This window comes from Hemitrygon akajei, chromosome 1 (assembly GCF_048418815.1).
Source record: "Hemitrygon akajei chromosome 1, sHemAka1.3, whole genome shotgun sequence".
Lineage (NCBI taxonomy): Eukaryota > Metazoa > Chordata > Chondrichthyes > Myliobatiformes > Dasyatidae > Hemitrygon > Hemitrygon akajei.
In genome coordinates, this window is record NC_133124.1 from 53,980,477 (window position 1) to 54,004,606 (window position 24,130).

A 24,130-nucleotide genomic window follows, 5' to 3' on the forward strand; every position below is an offset into this window, starting at 1 on the left:
GCCAAAGTTAATATTCTAGAAAAGGGTAGTGACATGTGTATTAATGAAGATGTAACTACTGCATTTCCTCCAAATCTAAAGGGTCCACCTTGAATGTATTACCTAGTATTGCTAATGATATCCACATGTTCTTTTTTACATAATTAAGGAGAGGCTGGTTCTTTCAGTTTTGCCACAGTTTGTTGTATTGGAGATGATTAATGACATGTCAAATGTGGAAGATGAACATTTACAGCACCAGTTTCATAAAATCTACATACATCGATATGAAAATGTAAGGTGAGAAATCTATTTGATCTTAATGTATTTGGTGAAACAAATCTTGCCCAAAAGAAGTAATCTTTGATTGAGTAAGACAATTAGAAATATTTGGTCATTTACCTTTAAAAATGATCCACAAGGGAGTTAAGATGTTTCAAAGGTGGTCAGACTCTTTTAATATCTGTCAAGTGTATCATTGAAACCTGCATGACTTGGATGATGCTTCTTTTCCAGACTTGCTAAACAGTTAAGTAGGCCTGTCAATGGGATGGAAATTATTGAGCTTTGTTCTCAACACTTTAATTATGCAATAAATGATAACACCTACAAACCCATTTACCAGCTCTGCCAGCTGTGTGTTGACACCAGTTGAGAGAGAATTCTCTAGAATAAAAGCAAAGTTTGAGACAGATGCAGTTTTGAAAGGAAGCTCTGAGAAAACTGAAATGCTGCCTGCTGTTAACAAAATGTGAATTCAATAAGCAGACACTACTAAATGTTGGAATGTAGTGCCCTTAGCTGAATAAAGCAGTATTAATGCAATATTTTCCATGTTTTATTTAGCATTCTCTTTGCAGACGTAAAGGGTTTTACCAACCTCTCTACAACCCTGTCTGCACAGGAGCTCGTGGGGATGCTGAATGAATTGTTTGCAAGATTTGATCGGCTTGCACATGTAAGTTACGCTAAGCACGTGTGCAGTAGATAGTGTATGCAATTGAATTTAACAGGAAAATCTGTCAGAACTTGATTAAAAAATTTCTTAAACCCATAATAATATTCTGCCTGATGTAATAAACACATTCTGACTATTGTCTCCATATAGGTATGCTCCATTTTCATTAATTAATTACAGTTGTTTATTAATTATTGGATTGTTTAAAATAGTTGGCATGAATGTTTCATAAATGGCCCCTCACTTGGTTTCACCTGTTGCTGTCCAGCTCATACTCTTTCTTCTTCCCCGCCCCCCTCCCCCCCAACTTCTTATTCTGGTTTCTGCCCCCTTCCTTTCATTCTGAAAATGGGTCTTGGCACAAAATGTCGACTGTTTATTCTTCTTCATAAATGCTGCCAGTCTTGTTGAGTTCCTCCAGGATTTTGTGTGTTTTGCTTAAGATTTTCAACATCTGCAGAATCTCTTGTGTTCATAAATGATGCTGCTTTCTGAATAAACTAAGTTTGCTTAAATGCCATGGACATTTTTACAGTAACACAGAATTAATTCTGATGATTAAAAGAGGTCAAATTCACAAAATGCTGAATTTATTGCACTGCTTTAACAGAAATGAAAAAGTTCAATTTCTGTAAAAAGGTATATGCTAACTGTTGAGGCCATGTTTGTATTTAAGTCTGAAGATAAAGAATATAGGAAAACAATTGAACAAACAACTGCCTATATTCTCTAAAACCAGGAGCTGGTAGTAGAATATGACAAATTGTCCAGACCGCAAATTGATATCTATAGCTTATTTATTGTAAGTTTCAGATGGAGTTTTCAATATAGTAATCCCCCACCTGAAACAATGGAAAGCTGTTTATGTATATAAATTGGGACCATGCACATACGGTAATTTTTAAGAGCAACCCCACCCCACAACCACAGGCTCAATGTGCTCATTTGCTCTTTGATGGGACCAATCTTCCTGCTAGTCTAATCAAATATGATTTCAGTTTCCCACCGGCTTTAGGAAGTTGAATTCTTGTCAACTTGGATGAAAGGCCGTTTACCTTCCCTATACATTCAATTATTTAAAATAGTTGGCAAACTTTAAAAAATTATAAATACTGGAAATCTGAACAAAAAGAAAAAAAATACAGAAAACACAGTGGGGAAGTCAGAGCTGGGAAAAGAAAGACAGGTAAATGTATTCTAGATATGATGCAAATTAAAGTGTAGATGCCAAATGTTAATGAGATGCATTCAAAGTTATTTGAACAAGTAAGGAAATACGTGCGGTATTGTATCAGACCGCAACAGCTGTATAGCCAACAGACGAATATCAAGCAGTTATTTCAGCTTAAGCTTCAATGCACGATGAGGGTATATTATCCAGACCAAGATTTCAATGTAATACTGAGGGATTATTATACTTTAAGAGTCTTGAATGTAATTCAACAGCTGTGGTTACTCTGTCATTGAATACATTCCAGATGGAGAATGATAGATTTTTGAACATTAAGAGGATTAAGGGATATTGGGATCAGGCAGGGAAGTGAACGTGAGATGAAGGATCAATTATGTTCTTATTGAAAAGTAGAGCAGGCTGAGGAGAATGTACAACCAACTCTTCCTCCAATTTATAGCATTCCCATGTTGTTATTTAGATAAGACTTTACATTCATCTGCTTGCCATCTTAGGCACAAAATACACTGTCCTTTTTCCCAAAATCCTGGCCAGATCTGTGTACAACCAAAATCAAATTATCTACTGTTCTTCCAGTATTGTATCAAGTGTTTGTATGTGCCATTTGCTACATCCTCAAAAAGGGTTCAGCAAATTTGTCAACACCTTCATTGAACCGTATTGATGCTGCTTGACTGGTGAATGAATTTCTAAGTTATCTTCTAATACTGCTTTCATTATGCTTGCCAAGATTTTTCCAGTAGCAGATGGGGGTTAATCGGCCGAAAGCTTTCAGCTTTCTGATTTCTTCCTTCCTTGAATAGTGGTGTTACATTTGCAGCTTTCTGATTCCCTGGGAACTTTTCAGGATCTTGTGGGATTTTTGGTAGATTATATCCAATGCATCCACCATTTCTGCAGCCCATTCAAGATCCAAGGATGTTGTTCTCTAGTTGGCTTTTTCTTCAGCTATACGCAATGTTTTAAGTTCCTCTTTCCCTATACCCCCTGTTTCACTATTATTATTGAAATATATTAGTCACTTTTACAGAGTAACTAGACCCAAAATAATTGTTTAGAGTCTCTAGTAATTCTCTACATCGTTAATTCACTAGTCTCATCTTCTATAGGACTATTGCTCATTTTATCCTTTCATTATAACCATAGAAGCTCTTGCTATTTTAATTTACATTATTTGCTGGTTTATTCTCAAACCCTGCTTCTCCTTAAACCATAAAACCATAAGACATAGGAGCAGAAATAGGCCATTCAACCCATCGAGTCTGTCCATCATTTCATCATGGCTGACTCCAGATCCCATTCAACCCCATATACCTACCCTCTCACCATATTCAGTCATGCCCCGATTAATCAGGAATCTATCAGCTTCCACTTTAAATATATCCATGGACTTGGCCTCCATCACAGTTTGTAGCAGAGCATTCCACAGATTCACCATCCTCTGGATTAAAAACCTCCTCCTTACTTCTGTTCCAAAAGGCTGCCCCTCAATTTTGAGTCTGTGCCCTTTATTTCTGGATACCCTCACCAGAGGAAACATCTTCTTTACATCTACCTTATCTAGTCCTTATGACATTCAGTACGTTTCAATGAGGTTCCCCGCATTCTTCTAAATCCCAGTGAGTACAGGCCCAAAGGTGCCAAACGCTCCTCATATGTTAACTGCCTCATTCCCAGAATCATCCTTGTGAACCTCCTCTGGATTCTCTCCAATAACAAGACATCCTTTCTGAGATAGGGGTCCAGAACTGTTGACAGTACTCCACATACAGCCTGACTAGTGCCTTAAAAAGCTCCAGAATTATTGCCTTGCTTTTATATTCTATTCCCCTTGAAATAACTGCCAATTTTGCATTTGCCTTTTTTTTTTTACCTGAAACACAACCTGAAAATAAACCTTCTAGGAGTCTTGCACGAGGACTCCTAATCCCTCTGCACCTCTGATGTTTGAAACCTCTCTCCATTTAGATTATAGTCTGCACTATCGTTCCTTTGACAAAAATGCATTATCATACAATTTCTAATACTGCATTCTATCTGCCACTTTTTTGCCCATTTTTCCAAATTGTCTACATCCTTCTCCAATCACATTGCTTCCTCAGCACCATCTATCCCTCCACCTATCTTTGTACCATCCGCAAACTTTGCCACAAAATCGTTCACTATCTAAATCATTGACAATGTGAAAAGTAGTGGTGTTAATACTGACCCCTGATGAACACCACTAGTCACCAGCAGCCAACCAGAAAATGCCCCCTTTATTCCCATTTGCTGTCCGCTACCTGCCAGCTATGTCTCCATCCATGCCAATATCTTTCCTGTAACACCAGAGGATTTTATCTTCTTAAGCAACCTCATATGAGGCACCATATCAAATGCCTTCTGAAAATCTAAGTAAATAACATCCACTGCCTTTCCATTGTCTACTCTGCTTGTTACTTCCTCAAAGAACTCTAATAGATTTGTGTGGCAAGATTTCCCTTTACAGTAACCATGCTGACTTTGACTCATTTTATCATTAGTCTCCCAAGTGCCCCAAGACCTCATCCTTATTAATAGACTCCAAAACTTTCCCAACCACTGAGCTTAGGCTAACAGGCCTATAACTTTCACACTTTTGTCTTCTTCCCTTCTTAAAGAGTGGAGTGACATTTGCAATTTTCCAGTCCTCCGGGACCATGCCAGAATCAAGTGATTCTTGAAATATCATGACCAATGCATCCGTTATCTCCTCAGCAACATCCCTCAGGACTCTGGGATGTAATCCATCTAGTCCAGGTGACTTAACCACCTTAATATGTTTGAGTTTGCCTAGCACCTTTTCCTTTGCAATAGCAATGGCACTCACTCCTGCTCCCTGCCACTCACAGACCTCTGGCATACAGCTAATGTCTTCCACAATAAAGACTGAAGTAAAGTACCCAAGTTCATCTGCCATTTATTTGTCCCCCATTACTACCTCACTAGCATCATTTTCCAGTGGTCTAATATCAATTCTCACCTCCCTTTTATTCTTTATATAACTGAAAAACTTTTAGTATCCTGCTTTATATTATCTGCAAGTTTGCCCTCATATTTCATCTTTCCTTTCTGATAGCTTTTTTAATTGCCTTTTGTTGGATTTTAAAAGCTTCCCAATCATCCAAATTCCCACTCACTTTTGCAACCTTGCATGCCCTTTCCTTGGCTTTTATGGAGGCCTTAACTTCCCTAGTCAGCCACAGTTGCCTACCTCTACCATTTGAGAACTTATTCTGTGGGACTTGGCTATTCTGCACAATGTGAACTATGCCCAGAAACCTCAGCCACCTCTGTTCTGCCGTCATCCCTGCCAGTATCCCCCTTCCAGTCCACCTGGGCAAGCTTTTGCCTCTGTAATTGCTTTTATTCCATTGCGATACTAATATATTTGATTTGTGCTTCTCCCTCTCAAAATGCAGCATGAATTCAATTATATTATGATCACTGTCTTTTGAGGGTTCCTTTATGTGAAGCTGTGAAGTTATTACACAACACCCAATCTAAGATAGCCTTTCCCCGAGTAGGCTCAAGCACAAGCTGCTCTAAAAATCATCTCGTAGGCATTCAACAAATTTCCTCTTTTTCGATCCAACACCAGCCTGATTTTCCCAATCCCCTTGCATATTGAAGCCTCCATTACAGCTGTGTCATTACCCTTATAACATGCCCTTTCCACCTCCCTCTTCATTGTTTTTTTGCTTGGTCATCTTTCTATCTGATTTCTAAAATTGGGCTGAGTTCACTGCCTGTTTTTCCTTCAATTCACTACCATCCTAACCTTCTCTAGTTAGCCACAGAAGATGATTCCTTCTGACCTTCCTTCTTTTTCACTAGTATGTACCTTTGTTGATACAGATGAAAAGTCTCTTTAAGTGTCTGCCACTGCAATTTTAGGCTTTCTTTTTTTTAGCTATTTCCTCATGGGGTTATGGTTGTTCTCTCCTCTTCCATACAGCATAAAATTCAGCTGCTGTCAGTGTTCTAACATAGACCGCGTCCAGGTCATTCATTGCCCCTCTGCCACTTGCCTGCATGACATCTAATCTGATAATATCTTGAAGCTAGACTTATCACCTCAATATTCAAATTCCTCATGACTTACTCCCTCCTAACTCGATAATCTCCTCCTGCGCTACGACATGGAAATCTTTACTCTTCAATTCTGGACTTGTATCTGTTATGTTTTAGAACTCCAGAAATTACTCAAAAGAAAAAAACATGTCACTTAGTTTTACTTTCCTTGTCTTTAGTGAGGTGCTCACATATGATGTGGTGGTGTTATGATGTATACCACTCTCATAATTCGTCCTTATAGCCCTTAATGAGGAGGGGTTACTGCGCTTCGCAGGTGAGACTTGTGGTTGTGGGGCCTCCTCCATCGTGGTTGTTGTGGTCGACTCTGGGACTGACAGCTCTGGACACCTTTCTTCTCAAACAATCGACTCTGCTCTCCTCAACTAACCAATGTGGCATCTTCAGATGACATCAGAAGCAATCTCCACTGTAGAGAGAATGGTCCAGTTCTGTCCTTAACCTTTCCAAGTACCCACCTTTGAACATTTCTATATCCCTCGCCAGGGACTTCTTGTCCAGGAGTGAAACAACAACCCTCCTTGTTTGAGGAGCCCTCAATTTGTCTCAGCTGTTTGTCCTGCATACTCCTTCTGAGATTGGGTTTGAGGAGATCCAAACATGAGTGCAAGGGACAACCCAGGAACAGCATAGCTGGTGAGCTGTTGGCTGGGGAGTACTCTACATTGTGACATGCAAGGAGGGAGTTGGCAAACTTCTGATTCAATGTTAGTGTAGTGTGTTCTGCTGAATTTGCTTACAGTGCATTCTTGGACTCTGGACAAACCTTTCTGCTAAGTCTTTTGTAGCTAGGTGGTACGGTGCAGATGTAATATGTCCTATTCCATTCATTTTCAGGAATGACTGAAACTGTTCCACAACATTCTGTGGTCCATTGTCACTGACTAATTGTTCTGGAGCACCAGTCCTTGTGAAGAGACTTCTCAACACGTCGACAGTATGCAAGGCTGTAGTGGTGGTTATTGAGAACACTTCTGGCCATTTAATGGCTGCATGCACTACTACCAAGAAATTTGTACCTGTGTTTTGTCCAGCAAAACCCATATGAATCCTCTGCCTGGGCAATGCAGTCCTCGCTCAGGGATGGAGAGCCACTGCTCTTGGCATCTTCTGGACATGTTGTCTTCTTGAATAGTGCATGGCAAGATGATCGATCTGCTGATCTATCCCAGGCCACCAGACAAAGTTTTGAGCCAACACTTTCATTTTGACCATGCCTGGATGATTGACATGTAGCTCCTCCAACACTTTAGCTCTCAGCTTGAGACGTACAACTCTCAATCTCTACATAAGGCAACTTCCCATCAAGGGCAAGTTCATCCTGGTGCTGATAAAAATGAGAGAACTGGAATTTCTGCTACACATTCCAGCCATTTTGAGTGGCCATGTAGACCCGAGAGAGTGTGATGTCTCTTGTGAGTGGCCATGTAGACCTGAGAGAGTGTGATGTCTCTTGTGAGTGGCCGTGTAGACCCGAGAGAGTGTGATGTCTCTTGTGAGTGGCCATTTGGACCTGAGAGAGTGTGATGTCTCTTGTGAGTGGCCATGTAGACCCGAGAGAGTGTGATGTCTCTTGTGAGTGGCCATGTAGACCCGAGAGAGTGTGATGTCTCTTGTGAGTGGCCATGTAGACCCGAGAGAGTGCGATGTCTCTTGTGAGTGGCCATTTGGACCTGAGAGAGTGTGATGTCTCTTGTGAGTGGCCGTGTAGACCCGAGAGAGTGTGATGTCTCTTGTGAGTGGCCGTGTAGACCCGAGAGAGTGTGATGTCTCTTGTGAGTGGCCGTGTAGACCCGAGAGAGTGTGATGTCTCTTGTGAGTGGCCGTGTAGACCCGAGAGAGTGTGATGTCTCTTGTGAGTGGCCGTGTAGACCCGAGAGAGTGTGATGTCTCTTGTGAGTGGCCGTGTAGACCCGAGAGAGTGTGATGTCTCTTGTGAGTGGCCGTGTAGACCCGAGAGAGTGTGATGTCTCTTGTGAGTGGCCATTTGGACCTGAGAGAGTGTGATGTCTCTTGTGAGTGGCCGTGTAGACCCGAGAAAGTGTGATGTCTCTTGTGAGTGGCCGTGTAGACCCGAGAGAGTGTGATGTCTCTTGTGAGTGGCCGTGTAGACCCGAGAGAGTGTGATGTCTCTTGTGAGTGGCCATTTGGACCTGAGAGAGTGTGATGTCTCTTGTGAGTGGCCGTGTAGACCCGAGAGAGTGTGATGTCTCTTGTGAGTGGCCGTGTAGACCCGAGAGAGTGTGATGTCTCTTGTGAGTGGCCGTGTAGACCCGAGAGAGTGTGATGTCTCTTGTGAGTGGCCGTGTAGACCCGAGAGAGTGTGATGTCTCTTGTGAGTGGCCATTTGGACCTGAGAGAGTGTGATGTCTCTTGTGAGTGGCCATGTAGACCCGAGAGAGTGTGATGTCTCTTGTGAGTGGCCATGTAGACCCGAGAGAGTGTGATGTCTCTTGTGAGTGGCCATGTAGACCCGAGAGAGTGTGATGTCTCTTGTGAGTGGCCATGTAGACCCGAGAGAGTGTGATGTCTCTTGTGAGTGGCCATTTGGACCGGAGAGAATGTGATGTCTCTTGTGAGTGGCCGTGTAGACCCGAGAGAGTGTGATGTCTCTTGTGAGTGGCCGTGTAGACCCGAGAGAGTGTGATGTCTCTTGTGAGTGGCCGTGTAGACCCGAGAGAGTGTGATGTCTCTTGTGAGTGGCCATGTAGACCCGAGAGAGTGTGATGTCTCTTGTGAGTGGCCATGTAGACCCGAGAGAGTGTGATGTCTCTTGTGAGTGGCCATTTGGACCTGAGAGAGTGTGATGTCTCTTGTGAGTGGCCGTGTAGACCCGAGAAAGTGTGATGTCTCTTGTGAGTGGCCGTGTAGACCCGAGAGAGTGTGATGTCTCTTGTGAGTGGCCATGTAGACCCGAGAGAGTGTGATGTCTCTTGTGAGTGGCCATTTGGACCTGAGAGAGTGTGATGTCTCTTGTGAGTGGCCATGTAGACCTGAGAGAGTGTGATGTCTCTTGTGAGTGGCCATGTAGACCCGAGAGAGTGTGATGTCTCTTGTGAGTGGCCATGTAGACCCGAGAGAGTGTGATGTCTCTTGTGAGTGGCCATGTAGACCCGAGAGAGTGTGATGTCTCTTGTGAGTGGCCATGTAGACCTGAGAGAGTGTGATGTCTCTTGTGAGTGGCCATGTAGACCTGAGAGAGTGTGATGTCTCTTCTGGTTTCCTTTTGGATCATCTTTGCCTTGATAGGGCGATTTTCAATTTAAATTTGGGAGAATACTTAGAGGAGTGTCCTTTTTTGAAAATTTTTCGGGTATTTCCTTTTCCAAGGATAAAGAGGACAATCCATAGTATTTCCATGATTAATTGCCCTCTGGAATTGAATCCTGTAATTGTATCCTGCAAGAAACAGAGCCCATCTCTGCATTCATTGTGGAACATCCTTTCTGTGGATTGACAATAGACACCAGTAGTTGATGATCAATAATGAGGGCAAACTCTCTCCCATGCAGGTACTGCTTGAACAGCTTTACAGCCCAAAGCAGAGGTTATCCACAGCTGAAGCAAACAGCTGAGGTTATCCACTTTGGTGGCAAGAACAAGAAAGCAGATTACTATCTAAATGGAGTCAAGTTAGGAAAAGGGGAAGTACAATGAGATCTAGGTGTTCTTGGACATCAGTCAATGAAAGCAAGCATGCAGGTACAGCAGGCAATGAAGAAAGCTAATGGCATGCTGGCTTTTATAACAAGAGGAATTGAGTATAGGAGCGAAGGGGTCCTTCTGCAGCTGTACAGGGCCCTGGTGAGACCCCACCTGGAGTATTGTGTGCAGTTTTGGTCTCCAAATTTGAGGAAGGACATTCTTGCTATTGAGGGAGTGCAGCGTAGGTTCACAAGGTTAATTCACAGAATGGCGGGACTGTCATATGTTGAAAGATTGGAGCGACTGGGCTTGTATACACTGGAATTTAGAAGGATGAGAGGGGATCTGATTGAAACATATAAGATTATTAAGGGATTGGACACGCTGGAGGCAGGAAGCATGTTCCCGCTGATGGGTGAGTCCAGGACTAGAGGCCACAGTTTAAGAATAAGGGGTAGGCCATTTAGAACAGAGATGCGGAAAAACTTTTTCACCCAGAGGGTGGTGGATATGTGGAATGCTCTGCCCCAGAAGGCAGTGGAGGCCAAGTCTCTGGATGCATTCAAGAGAGAGTTAGATAGAGCTCTTATAGATAGCGGGGTCAAGGGATATGAGGAGAGGGCAGGAACGGGGTACTGATTGTGTATGATCAGCCATGATCACAGTAAATGGTGGTGCTGGCTAGAAGGGCTGAATGGCCTACTCCAGCACCTACTGTCTATTGTCAGACTCAAGGCCTCTCTGTCGATCTGTGCATGATTTCTCTCTGTAGCAGTAAGAGAAAGTGATGCAAAGGCTATGAGGCTTTCCATCACTCATAACGTGTGACATTTCTGCACCTATACCACAAGGCGAAGTAACATGGGCCAACTTCACTACACAATGTTGATCATAATGTGTGAGTACAGTGCCTGCTGTCACAATTTCCCTGGGCTTTTGGGAAACCACCTCACACTGCTTTGTCCATTGCCATTGCTTCCCAATCTATAGTGATGAGTTCAAGGGGTGGAGCACAGTAACCATGTTTGGCAGGAACTGTTATAGTAATTGCCAAATCCTAAAAAGGACTGGAACTCTGACACCCCTTTGGCCTTGGGGCATCCACCACTTCCTTGAATTTTCTCAGTATATTTGTGAAATATCTTGTGTGGCAGTGCTGTGACCACAGTAAGGGATGCTTGGTTTAAAGAATTCATACTTGTTGACTCATAGTTTAAGCCCATAATCTTCCAATCTTTTTAACACCATCTTGAAATTTTGTAGATGTCCCTTTTTTATCCTTATTGGCAATAATGATGTCCTCCAGGTAACACTGAGTGCCAGGGAAGCCTTGCAGCACCTGGTCCATAGCTTTCTGCCAGGTTCTCATACTACTCCAATAAAGACCTTTGCAGGTTGTTCATGGTGAGAAGCACTTTGGACTCTGTTTCCATCTCCAGCTGCAGATTGCCTCAGCTAAATCCGCTTTGCTGAAGTTTTCCCTCCAGAAAGGTTTGCAAAGATATCATCCATCCTGGGCAGTGGGTATTGATCTGTTTTCAGCACTGGCTTGATGCTGACCTTAGGATCACCACAGATCCTGAGAGACACAGCCTTCTTGGCCACTGGGACCATTTCTTTTGCCCATAAGCTCCACTCAACATTGGAAATAATTCCTTCAGCTTCCATGCGATCTAGCTCACTGGCAATTTTATCAAGAATGGTATATGGAACTGGATAGCCTTTTTAAAACTTAGGTGTGGCATTTTTATTTAAACTATTGCACCCTTGACATGTTTGAGTTTTCCCGTGCCATACTTGAACACTGCTGTGGCATCATTCAGTACCTTCCTTAATTCACTTTCAGTTGACTCCACTGCAAGGGATGTGGCATGCCAGTGGTGGATGGATCTACAATCAAGTTGTAGATGACTCAGCTAATCACGGCCTCACAGTGCTGCCCTCCTGTTTCTACCACGTACAAGCTTAATGTGCCTTGTTGGTTGTTGTATTTCACGGTAACAAATGTCAGTCCCATGGGAGTTATCTTTTCTTCAGTATAAGTTCCAAGTTGGATATCTGCAAGCTTCAATTCAGTACCTTTGAAATGCCATTCAAACCCATTTTGTGAAGTGCACACATATGATATGGAGGTGTAATATACCATTCACATAATTCTTATTTATAACCCATAATGAATTATGTAAATAACCAAAGAATGTTTAATCAAACAGTATATTTACAATATTTCTCAAATATTATTGATCATAAAATGATAGAATTCATCTGCAGTTTGAGAGGGTGAAGCTAAAGTCAGATGTACCAGTATTACTGTGGGGATAAAGGGGATAAAGAGGCATGAAAGAGGAGCTGACCAAATTTGATTGAAAGGGGATGCTAGCAGGGATGAAAGCAGAGCAGCAGTGGCTGGAGTTTCTAGGAGCAATTTGCAAGGCGCAGGTTCGATACATTCCAAAGAGGAAGAAATATTCTAAAGGCAGGATGACACAAACTTGGCAGTCAAAGAAAGTCAAAGCCAACAAAAAAGCACTAGAGAGAGCATATAATATAGCAAAAATTAGGTTAAAATTAGAGGATTGGGAAGCTTTTAAAAACTGAGAGAAGGCAACTATAAAAGCCATAAGGAGGGAAAAGGAAAATGAAGGTACACTAGCCAATAACGCAAAGAAGATACCAGAAGCTTTTTCAGATATATGAAGAGTAAAAGAGAGCTGAGGGTAGATTTCAGACGGCTAGAAAATGATGCTGGAGTGGTAGTAATGAGGCACAAGGAAATGGTGGATGAACTGAATAAGTACTTTGCATCATTCTTAACTGTGGAAGACACTAGTAGTATACCAGAAGTTCGAGAGTGTCAGGGGGCAGAAGTGAGTGCAGATGCTATTACTAGGGAGAAGGTGCCAAGGAGCTGAAATGTCTGAAAATCGATGTCACCTGAACAAGATGGTCTGCACCCCAGTGTTCTGAAGGAGGTAGTTGAAGAGATTGTGGAAGCAGTAGTAATGATCTTTCAAGAATCAATAGATTCTTGCATGGTTCCTGAGGTCTGGGCTATTGCAAATGTCACTCCACTCTTCAAAAAGAGAGGGAGCCAGGGTAAAGAAAATTATCAGCCAGTTAGCCGGACCTCAGTCATTGGGAAGATATTGGAGTCAATTGTTAAGGATGAGGTTCCAGGATACTTGGAGGCACATGATAACATGGGCCTAAGTCAGGATGTTTTCCTCTATGGAAAATTTTGCCTGATAATTTTATTGGAATTCTTTGAGGAAGAAACAATCAGGACAGCCAAAGGAGAATCAGTGGATGTTGTGTGTTTGGATTTTCAGAAGACCTTTGAGAAGGTGCCATGTATGAGGCTGCTTAGCAAGAAAAGAGCCCATGTTATTACAGAAACGAGTATGGATAGAAGATTGGCTGACAGGCAGGAAGAAAAATGTGGGGATAGAAAGAGCCTTTTGTTGTTAGTTGCAAGTGACTAGTGGTTTCCCACAGCTGTCTGTGTTGGGACCGCTTATTTCAATGTTATATGTCAGTGACTTGGATGTTGGAATTGGTAGCTTTGTGGCTATGTTTGCGGAAGATACTAAACTAAGTGGAGGGACAAATAGTGTTCATGAAGCAGGGAGGCTGCAGATAGGGAGAATGGGCAAAGAGGTGGAAGATAGAATGCAGTTGGAAAGTGTATGGTCTTGCACTTTGGTAGAAGGAATAAAAGTGTAGACTATTTTCTAAACAAGGAGAAAATTCAAAAATCCAAAATGCAAAGGGACTTGGAAGTCCTCGTGCAGGGTCCCTTATAGGTTAACTTGCAGGCTGACTGGTGAGATAGGCAAATGCAATGTTAACACTCATTTTGAGAGGATTTGAATATAAAAGGATGTAATGCTGAGGCTTTATAAGGCACCAGTGAGATGTCATTTGGAGTATTGTAAGCAGTTTTAGACCCCTTGTCATTGGAAAAAGTTTAAAGGACATTCATGAGAATTATTCCAGAATGTAAGTGTTAATATATGAGGAACTTTTGATGACTCTGAGCCTGCATTCGCTGGAATTTCAAAAAATGAATGGGGCTCTCATTGAAACCTACCAAATGTTTGTGATAGAACACTACAGCACAGTACAGGCCCTTCATCCCTCCATGTTGTGCCAACCCATATAATCCTTAAAAATGTACTAAACCCACACTACCCCATAACCCTCCATTTTTCTTTCATCCATGTGCCTGTCCAAGAGGTGATAGTCCTAGATAGACTGGATGTGATTTATATAACGGAGGAGTCTAGGAACAGAGGCCAAAGCTTCAGAATAGAGGGATGTTCATTTAGAACAGAGATGACAAGGATTTTCTGTAGCCTGAGGATGGTTAATCTGTGGAGTTTGTTGCTACAGGCAGCTGTGGAGTCCAGGTCATTGGGTGTATTTAAGACAGAGTTTAATAGGTTCTTGATTAGTCATAGCATGAATGGTTATGGGGAGAAGGCAGGAGAATGGGGTTAAGAGTGAAATTGCAGAGCAGACTCTTCTGCAATTGGGCTGAAGGGCCTAATTCTGCTTCTATGGCTTATAGTCTTATGAATGCAAATGTATGCAAATTTCACAAGGTGGAAAAAACATCATAAGCAACATTTGTGATGTATTGCTCAAGAGTAATTGGTTTCTGGTGATGAAGGAAGAGGTTTGATGAGGGTTGTCTGGGTCATGTTATGCAGATGTAGACATAAAATTTCAAAAGGTTTCTGCTAATATATCACTAAAAGGTCATTTCAAACCCTTTGAATCCAAGAGGTTAAAGGATGTTTAGATACAAATCCAAGGACCAGAAAACGGTGAGTAATAGTGAATAGCTATTTACTGTTTAAAAGAGAAAAGTAGAAGAGACAACATCGCTCTTTAATACCAACAACCTCCAAACTGAGGGGCATAATCTCAAAATCTGATGATACTACAGCAAGGAGTATATTTTACAACTTTATTGGTGGACAAAGAGAACATAGAAGACTACAGCACACTGCAGACTTTCAAGCTATGAATTGTTGAGCTTTTTATCCTCCATTAAGGTCAACGAAACCTTCTCTCCTACATAACCCTCCAGTTTTCCATTACCCATGTGCCTATTTAAGAGTTTCTTATATATTCCTAATATCTTTACCACCACTGCTGACAGGGCATTCTACAAACCCACCACACTGTATACAAAACTTTCTTCTGATATTCCTCCACCCCCCCCCCCCCCACTATCCTTTCCTCCAATCACCTTAAAATTAGATCCGTTGGTATTAGATATTTCCGCCCTGGGAAGAAGTCTCTAGCTATCCACTCAACCCATGCCTCTTATTATCTTGTACACATTTGTCAAATTCCCTCTTCTTCAGAGAGAAAATTCCCAGCTAGCTCAATCTATCCTTATATGACATGCTTATATGACAGCATCATGGTAAATGTTCTCTGCAGAGTCTCTAAACCTTCTATTTCCTTCCTGTAATGAGGTAACTAGAACTGAGCATAATATTACAAATGTGTTCTAACCAGGGTTTTTGCATTGAGAAGCTGAGGTAATATTTCATGTTGATTATTCTTAAAAGATTATCTACCTGAAATGCTACTTCTTGGTTCTTTCTCCACAGATTCAACCTGCAAAGTATTTCTGGTGTTTTCTGTTGTTATTTCAGATTTCTAACATTTGGAATATTTTGCTGTTATATAATATTAGTTAAACCCCAATGCTCTACCCATTTTGTGCACCAAACTTTAGGAAGCTTATCTTACAGAGATGCAAAGCAGCTTGGCAAAAGAATAAATAATTTATCTGGAAAAACCAGGTTTGTTCTCAGGATAGGTGATAGGATAAATATGCAGCAAAAGTTTGGAGGGAGAAAGTTAGTGGAAACTGTTTTCACTCAGCTGATCCCAACATGAAAAAATCTTACTATTTTTTAATCAGATCTATTATGCAAATATATTTTGATGGTGCTCCATGCAGTGTATCCTTTGCATAACTGCCTTCAAAATTGAAATTCAGCTCTGGCTATTTGAGAATGACATCAAGTAGGAAGTGTGGCAAATACCATGCCTTACCATTCCAGATTCAGGGAGTTAAGGAAAATTTTGAAGTAAAATGATAATACCATGCAAGAATCATGAATTATATGCTCATTGGGAAGACAATCAAAAGGTCAGGGTAGAAAGAAATCTCTGAATATTGGTGGAATTCAGAAACATAATCAAGTGTATATTCTAAAACTGAAAAGAAATTAAACAAAGTGCTTGGCTATGAGCAAAGGAATTAACATTTATGTTACAAAAATATATTAAAATGCTTCCCTAACACAATGTTCTAAAGAATTGAAGCATTGAAAAGATAACAGATAATGGGCATTATTAGATCAATGACATAGAACATTACAGCACAGGACAGGAAAAGGCCCTTTGGTTCACAAGGTAGGCTCAACCAGATAAGCTGGTAATTGACTAGTGATGCACTCTGAATTTTTGGCACTGACTTTAGTGGAAAGAAAACTAAGGAAATATAGTAACACACACAAAATGCTGGAGGAACTCAGCAGTCCAGGTAGGATTAATGGAAAAGAGTACAGTCGACATTTCGGGCTGAGACCCTTCAGCAGGAACTGGAGATTTAAAAAAAAAGAGAAGTGAGAAAATGACAGAGTCCTTGAAACGGTCTAGGGATGTTTGTGTAAGGAAATATAGTGGCTGAATTTCAAAGTTCCTGCAACCCTGTATGCATCAGTTGATCTTAAATGGATTTTTTGAATCTGTTTTTATTCAGGAGATGGACACAGAGTCTATAGAAGTGAGGCAAAGAAGCAGTGACTTCATGCACCCTATACAGATTACAAAGAAGGAGGTGTTTACTGTCTTGAGGCAAATTAAACTAAATAAATCCCCAGGCGCTATGTCATCAAAAGTCCCTCATATCGTAACAGTTACATTCTGGAATAATCCTCATGAAGCTCCTCTGAATCCTCTCCATTGACCTCACATCCTTCACATCCTTTCTTAGATACGGGGCCTGATACTGCTCACAATACTCCTAGTGAGGCCTCACCGGTGCCTTATAAAGCTTCAGCATTACATCCTTACTTTCATATTCAAATCCTCTTGAAATGGGTGCTAACATTGAAAGTGGCATCATGGGTAGAACAGTTAGAAGAGTGGGCTGAACGATGGCAGATGGAGTTTAATGCTGATAAGTGTGAGGTGCTACGTTTTGGTAGGAATAATCCAAATAGGACATACATGGTAAATGGTAGGGCATTGAAGAATGGAGTAGAACAGAGTGATCTAGGAATAATGGTGCATAGTTCCCTGAAGGTGGAATCTCATGTGGATAGGGTGGTGAAGAAAGCTTTTGGTATATTGGCCTTTATAAATCAGAGCATTGAGTGTAGGAGTTGGGATGTAATGTTAAAATTTTACAAGGCATTGGTAAGGCCGAATTTGGAGTATTGTGTACATTTCTGGTCGCCGAATTATAGGAAAGATGTCAACAAAGTAGAGAGAGTACAGAGGAGATTTACTAGAACGTTACCTGGGTTTCAGTTACAGGGAAAGGTTGAACAAGTTAGGTCTTTATTGTTTGGACTGTAGAAAGTTGAGGGGGGACTTAATAGAGGTATTTAAAATTGGAGGGATAGATAGAGTTGACGTGGATAGGCTTTTTCCATTGAGAGTAGGGGAGATTCAAACAAAAGGACATGAGTTGAGAGTTAGGGGGCAAAAGTTTAAGGGTAACATGAGGGGGAATATCTTTACTCAGAGAGTGGTAGCTGTGTGGAACGAGCTTCCAGTAGAAGTGGTAGAGGCAGGTTCGGTATTGTCATTTAAAGTAAAATTGGATAGGTATATGGACAGGAAAGGAATGGAGGGTTATGGGCTGAGTGCGGGTCAGTGGGACTAGGTGAGAGTAAGCGTTCTGCACGGACTAGAAGGGCCGAGATGGCCTGTTTCCATGCTGTAATTGTTATATGTTATATGGTTATATGGGTAGACAGGATCATAAGGAAAGCTTTAGGTACATTGGCCTTCATAAATCAATGTATTGAGTACAGGAGATGGAATTTTTTTTGAAGTTGTGTAAGACGTTGGTGAGGTCAAATTTTGAATATTGTGTGTAGTTTTGGTTAGCTACCTACAGGAAATGTAAATAAGGTTGAAAAGGTGCAGAGAAAATGTTGTCAGGACTGGAGGACCTGAGTTATAAGAAAAGATTGAATAGGTTAGGACCTAATACCTTGGAAAGTAGAGGATTGAAGTGAAATGTGATAGAAGTATACAAAATTATGAGTGGTTTGATGGGGGTAAATGCAAGCAAGTTTTTTCCACTGAGGTTTGGTGGAACAACAACCAGAGGTCATGGGTTAAGGGTGAAAGTTTAAGGGGAACATAAGGGGAAACTTCTTAACTCAGAGGATATGAGTGTGGAATGAGCTGCAGTGCAAGTGGTGCATGCAAGTTTGATTTCAATATTTAAGAGAGGTTTGGATAGGTACATGGATAGTAGAAGTATGAAGGGTCCAGATGCAGTTTGATGGGAATAGGCAGTTTAAATGGTTCAGCGTGGATTAGTTGGGGGAAGGGCTTATTTCTGTGCTGTACTTCTCTATGACTCTATGATTCGAAGAGATACCACATTATTAGAAAGGTTTCAGCAAGAACTGCAAGTTTGTTGGAAGCACTTTTGTGGCAGTACTTTAAGGCTTTAGTATTATTAGTGTACTTGTTGATCAGGTTACCCTATAATCGGGAAGAACATATTTAATAGCCACAGACCTCTAAATAGGCAAGGATGTCTTTAAAGGTAATGACACTAACCTAACAATTACTTCTGGTAATTAATTCTGGAACTTCCAGTAAGATGTATTCAATCGCAGTAGTAATTGTTTCATTTGTAACCCTGTTTCATTTGGCTATATTCATGGGTATTCACGTATGGTTGAATGACAATTAAACTTGAACTTCGACATTGAAAAATAATGAAAGCTAATTAATATATGACATTAATAGCTAAGCATTGCAAAATATATATTATTTAGCTGGAATAATTACAGAAGTAGATAATTAAGCTGCTTGGAATTTACAAACAACCAATTTCTTTAATATAGTAGATATAATATGGTAAAATATTTGTGAATACTTTACAAAAGCATTAGCAATCAATATATCATATAAGCCTAAAGTGGTCATTGGAACAGTTGGTTAATAAAATGTATTGGGCTCCTTATCTAGGAAAAGATGTGCTGACTTTGGAGAGGGTTCAGAGGAGGTTTGCAAGGATGATTCCGGGAATGAAAGGGTTATCATACAAGGAACATTTGATGGCACTGGGCCTGTACTGGCTTGAATTTAGAAGGATGGTGGGGGGGGGGGGGGGATTCCATTGAAACCTTTCGAATGTTGAAAGGCCTAGATAGAGTAGATGTGGAAAGAATGTTTCCCATGGTGGGGGAGTCTAGGACAAGAGGGCACAGCCTCAGGCTAGAGGTGCATCCATTTAAAACAGAGACATGGAGAAATATGTTTAGCCAGAGTGTGGTGAATTTGTTACCACAGGCAGCTGTGTACCACAGGCCAGGTCATTGGGTGTATTTAAGGTGCAGATTGATAGGTTCTTGATTGACCACAGTATCTAAGGTTATGGGGAGGAGGCTGGGGAGCGAAGCTGAAGAGGGAAAAAAATGATCAGCTGTAATTGAATGGCAGAGCAGACTTGAAGGGCTAAATGGCCTAATTCTGCTCTCATGGTCATCTCTGCTTTTCTTTCCTCCTTCAAAGAATATGTGAAGGAGGAAAGAGAAGTAGAGGAGACAAAAACATGTATTAAAAATGCAAAATAGATATGAACTTTAACTGGTCCTCCAATACATATGCCAATAGCTAAGTAACCTTCTATAAAAGCAAATACTGCTCAACATCCCATATCCTGACTTGAACTCACCACTTCCCAACTGTCCAAGAAATATTGCTTAGGCTTAATCAGGATAAAGGCAGATAATTTGTCTCTTCCCTTTGAAATTGATCAAACATGTTCTTGGAGACTAAATTGATTGCATAACATACTTCCAGTGACTCAATTCTATTTGTAGCCACATTAGACACTTGGGAACTCAGCCAGCATCCTCTTTAATATTTTAAGCAAATCTCCACTTACTGCCGGTGTTGGGAATTATTCCAGAGGACAAAGATTCTACAAAAATAAAAAATTCTAAACAGCCAACCTATATCTAGGCATTGAAACATTTTGGATTTTCTCTGTTGTAATCTACCTAATAATTCAAGTAATTTAGTTTTTCGTTTTACTTCTGTTACTAAAAGCCCTTAATTTGTCTATTAATTCAGTAGCCTTCATCTGATCCCTTTCAATGCTCCTTATCTCTATGATGACAAATATTAATAGTCCTGGTAAGATATCCTAATGCCCTGCTGGTTTGTACAATAGTCTTTGTCTATTACAAATCCTCACTGACTCAAGCTACCTAACCCCTTGCAATTTACAAACTCAGCAACTTTGAACAAGCCCATCCAGTATGTTGTTACTCAAGTTCCTGATATCACATTCATCCATATTAAAAATGCCATGAGTCTATTTCTCCTATTGTACCTGAATTAGCTTAATATATTCTCATTATCAATGGTCTTTGCACCTCAAATTGTCTTTCTGACATCTGTAGGGACATGAATAGTCTTGTGGGACTGATTTCTGATCATTGTTAAAGATGATGAATAGCAGATGGCTTTGAAAAATCTAAGTATGTTGAGACATAAAATATATAGCACTGTAAAGTATGCCTTTTGATCATAATGTGGAGTTTGGTCTGTATCTCTTCAACCATGGACAGGAAATATAATAAATCCATGCTACTTGCTTATTACCTGGAGTTCAGTGATTAGGTTACCTTAATAAATCACAACAGGGTCCATTTCATTAATGGCTAGTGCCAGTTGCAACTAGTTTGTACTGATCAAACCTAGTCTGCTCTCCTTAAACAGTAACTGCATTGTGGCTAGTATGAAGTGGTAAAAGACATTCCAAAGGCATTTGCTAGAAGAGGTCACAGCAGGTACCACAATTTTGATGCAATATTTGAGAGCCTGATTAATGAGGTGAAGAGAAGAGAGGTCTCTTACCACTTAGGAGGGGCTCAGTAGCCATTCATAAGTGACAATGGGAGAATACAAAAATGGCGTATGTAAGCCTTGGACATAACCCACCCGAGGTTCAGTGTGCTCACACGAGGTTAGTAAAGACAGCTTAAATCACCGTGACCTAGTCCCACTGGCACACCAGCCTCACACAGCATTCACCTCACAAGGTTGTCTCTAATCCACGAATTTAACCTAACTGTTAATCATCCCTGCATCCCCTGGTTGAATCTGCATGCAGTGAATTATCAGACACAAGTGATCTGCAGCCAAAAAAGGGGACAGGATAGCACGGGGGCCAGCTTCTCAAGGACACAAATGGTGCAGCCAGCAAGAATAGAGTGATTTTTTAAAAAATAAAAAGCTTAGTGCTTTAGCAGCCCTACCTTGAGTCTCTTGTACATTTAGAAGTGAGGTAGCATCCACCTGCAACTTGTGCAGATTTTGGAAATCACTGTTCCCAGTTTGGGAGTTGTAGCTCACTCCACCTCAGTGATTGTGGATACATCTGCCTGCAGCATTTGAATGCAATTTCTTAGCTCTCACTGCAGGATAATCAGAAACTATTTAACAGTTCAGTACTGCCCTGATGATCTCAGACAGATACCACTATAACTGTGGGTATCAGGGTGAAAGAGATTCACAGCACTTTACAAAAATAAGTCCTCCAGCAGCTGACCAGAATCATTGAGACATTATCCTGGGGGAGAGACAGTAACTTTGTGAAACACAGATCTGTTCCTGTCTCTCAAAGTGACAGTATATATGGTGCTATTGCTGTGACTACTCAGTGTTCTTGCCAACCTGTCAATCAAACAGCCCTGATTACCGCCCCACGTGGTGATATGATGCAATCTGAAGCTTAACTGTCCACGTGCAAAAGGTCTCGAGTCATCCTCCAGCACTATCACCAGTCTTTTTGAAAGAAAGGCACCAGCTTTTCATAGCCACTGAGTGTAATGAATACAGGCATACATTTATGAAAAGTAGGCCCTAAGGGATTCAATCTGCATAAGACCGTAAGGTTTAGAAGCAGAAGTAGGCTAGTCAGCCCATCGAGTCTGTTCCACCATTCAATCATGGGCTGATCCACTTCATCCAGTCATCCCCACTCCCCTGCTTTGACCCCATACCTTTTGATGCCCTAGCTAATCAAGAACCTATCTATCTCTGCCTTAAATTACCTAATGAATTGGCCTCCACAGCCACTCATGGCAACAAATTCCACAGACTTACTACCTTCTGATAAACTAATTTCTTCGCATCTCATTTCTAAAAGGACGTTCTTCAATCCTGAAATTGTGCCCTCTTGTCCTAGAATCCCCTACCAATTGAAATAACTTTGTGGTATCTAATTTGTTCAGGCCTTTTAACATTTGGAATGTTTCTATGAGATCCCCTCTCATTCTCCTGAACTCCAGGGAATACAGCCCAAGAGCTGCCAGATGTTCCTCATATGGTAACCCTCTCATTCCTGGAATCATTCTCGTGAATCTTCTGTGAACTCTCTCCAATGTCAGTATATCCTTTCTAAAATAAGGAGCCCAAAACTGCACACAATAGTCCATGTGTGGTCTTACAAGTGCCTTATAGAGCCTTAACATCACATCCCTGCTCTTATATTCTATACCACTAGAAATGAATGCCAACATTGCATTCGCCTTCTTCACAACTGACTCAACCTGGAGATTAACCTTTAGGGTATCGTGCACAAGGACTCCCAAGTCTCTTTGCATCTCTGCATTTTGAATTCCCTCCCCATATAAATAATATTCTGCCCGTTTATTTCTTCCACCAAAGTGCATGACCATGCACTTTCCAACATTGTCTTTCATTTGCCACTTCTTTGTCCATTCCCCTAAACTATCTAAGTCTCTCTGCAGGCTCTCTGTTTCCTCAGCACTACCCACTGCTCCACCTGTCTTTGTATCATCAGCAAATGTAGCCACAAATCCCTTAATACCATAGTCTAAATCATTGACATACATCATAAAAAGTAACGGTCCCAACACTGACCCTGTGGAACTCCACTGGTAATTGGCAGCCAGCTAGAATAGGATCCCTTTATTCCCACTCTCTGTTTTCTGCCGACCAGCCAATGCTCCACCCACGCTAGTAACTTCCCTGTAATTCCATGGGCTCTTACCTTGCTAAGCAGCCTCATGTGTGGCACCTTGTCAAAGGCCTTCTGCATGTTTAGTTGATGTTTCTGTCATGGCTAGATACTCCTGTCATTATAATCTTATGGGTGCTGCAGTGATCAGAGTCAAAAGAAAGATCAAAACTTATGGAATAGAGAATTGGAACACTGCTGAGTGAAAGTTGGGTCTGATGTGTTGGTCTTTGACAGTCTGGCCAAGAACGTGCTTTCTTTCCTCTCCTGCCAAACCTGCAGTATTTTCCCTCTTTCTTCCTTTCCTATTACTTCCCTCTCCTTCGGTTATACTGCAACACTGGGCAAGAGATGAACCCATACAGTTCCCAGGCTGAAGCAAACAAACCATAATGAATTGAGTGATCCTCTTACAATGCAAGGCACCTGTGCTCAGCTATTGGAAGTATGACCCGAGGGTGCAAATTTGTTAGTAACAACACAGTTTTCATTATAGACACATTGCTCATTTGGACAATGGGGCTTAGAAACCAGGTGGTTAAAGGGGGACTCTTGCCTGCCATGAGTTCTAGTAGGCTTTAGTATGGTGGGCCATGAACATAAAGTGCAACAGATTGTAGTGAAGGAATGTTTCATGTACGTTTCTTGGCACTGATAATCATATTTTGGTGTCCTTAAACGTAGCCAGCTGAACATTCAGGGTGTGGGAGAAATCGTCTGTTCTTACAGTACATCTCAGGGGTCATGCTTGGTGCCCTCAAAGTCTATGTAGTTCTGCACAGTCAGAAAACCCAAATTCCTCTGGAATTCATGTACTCACGGTGACTGCTGTTCTTTCCCAATGCAGAATAACATAAATTGCACTGTCTTAGAGCAAAATATTGCTGTAAGCTCCATCACAACGAAGTATTGTAGATGTAATCAGAAGCAAAAAGATTGATTGGCGCCATGAGCCCAATGGCCACTG

General features: G+C 41.2%; 1 protein-coding gene across 3 annotated transcripts in view; it reads left to right on the plus strand.

Moving 5' to 3' along the window:
* Window positions 1-24,130, plus strand: part of adcy8 (adenylate cyclase 8 (brain)) — a 129,977-nt gene that overhangs the window by 14,878 nt on the left and 90,969 nt on the right. For all 3 annotated transcript variants that reach the window (XM_073043334.1, XM_073043350.1, XM_073043343.1), the window contains exons 3-4: window positions 149-279; window positions 826-937. In XM_073043334.1, coding sequence (XP_072899435.1) covers window positions 149-279; window positions 826-937 — 243 coding nt within the window. The remainder of the gene's footprint in view (window positions 1-148; window positions 280-825; window positions 938-24,130) is intronic.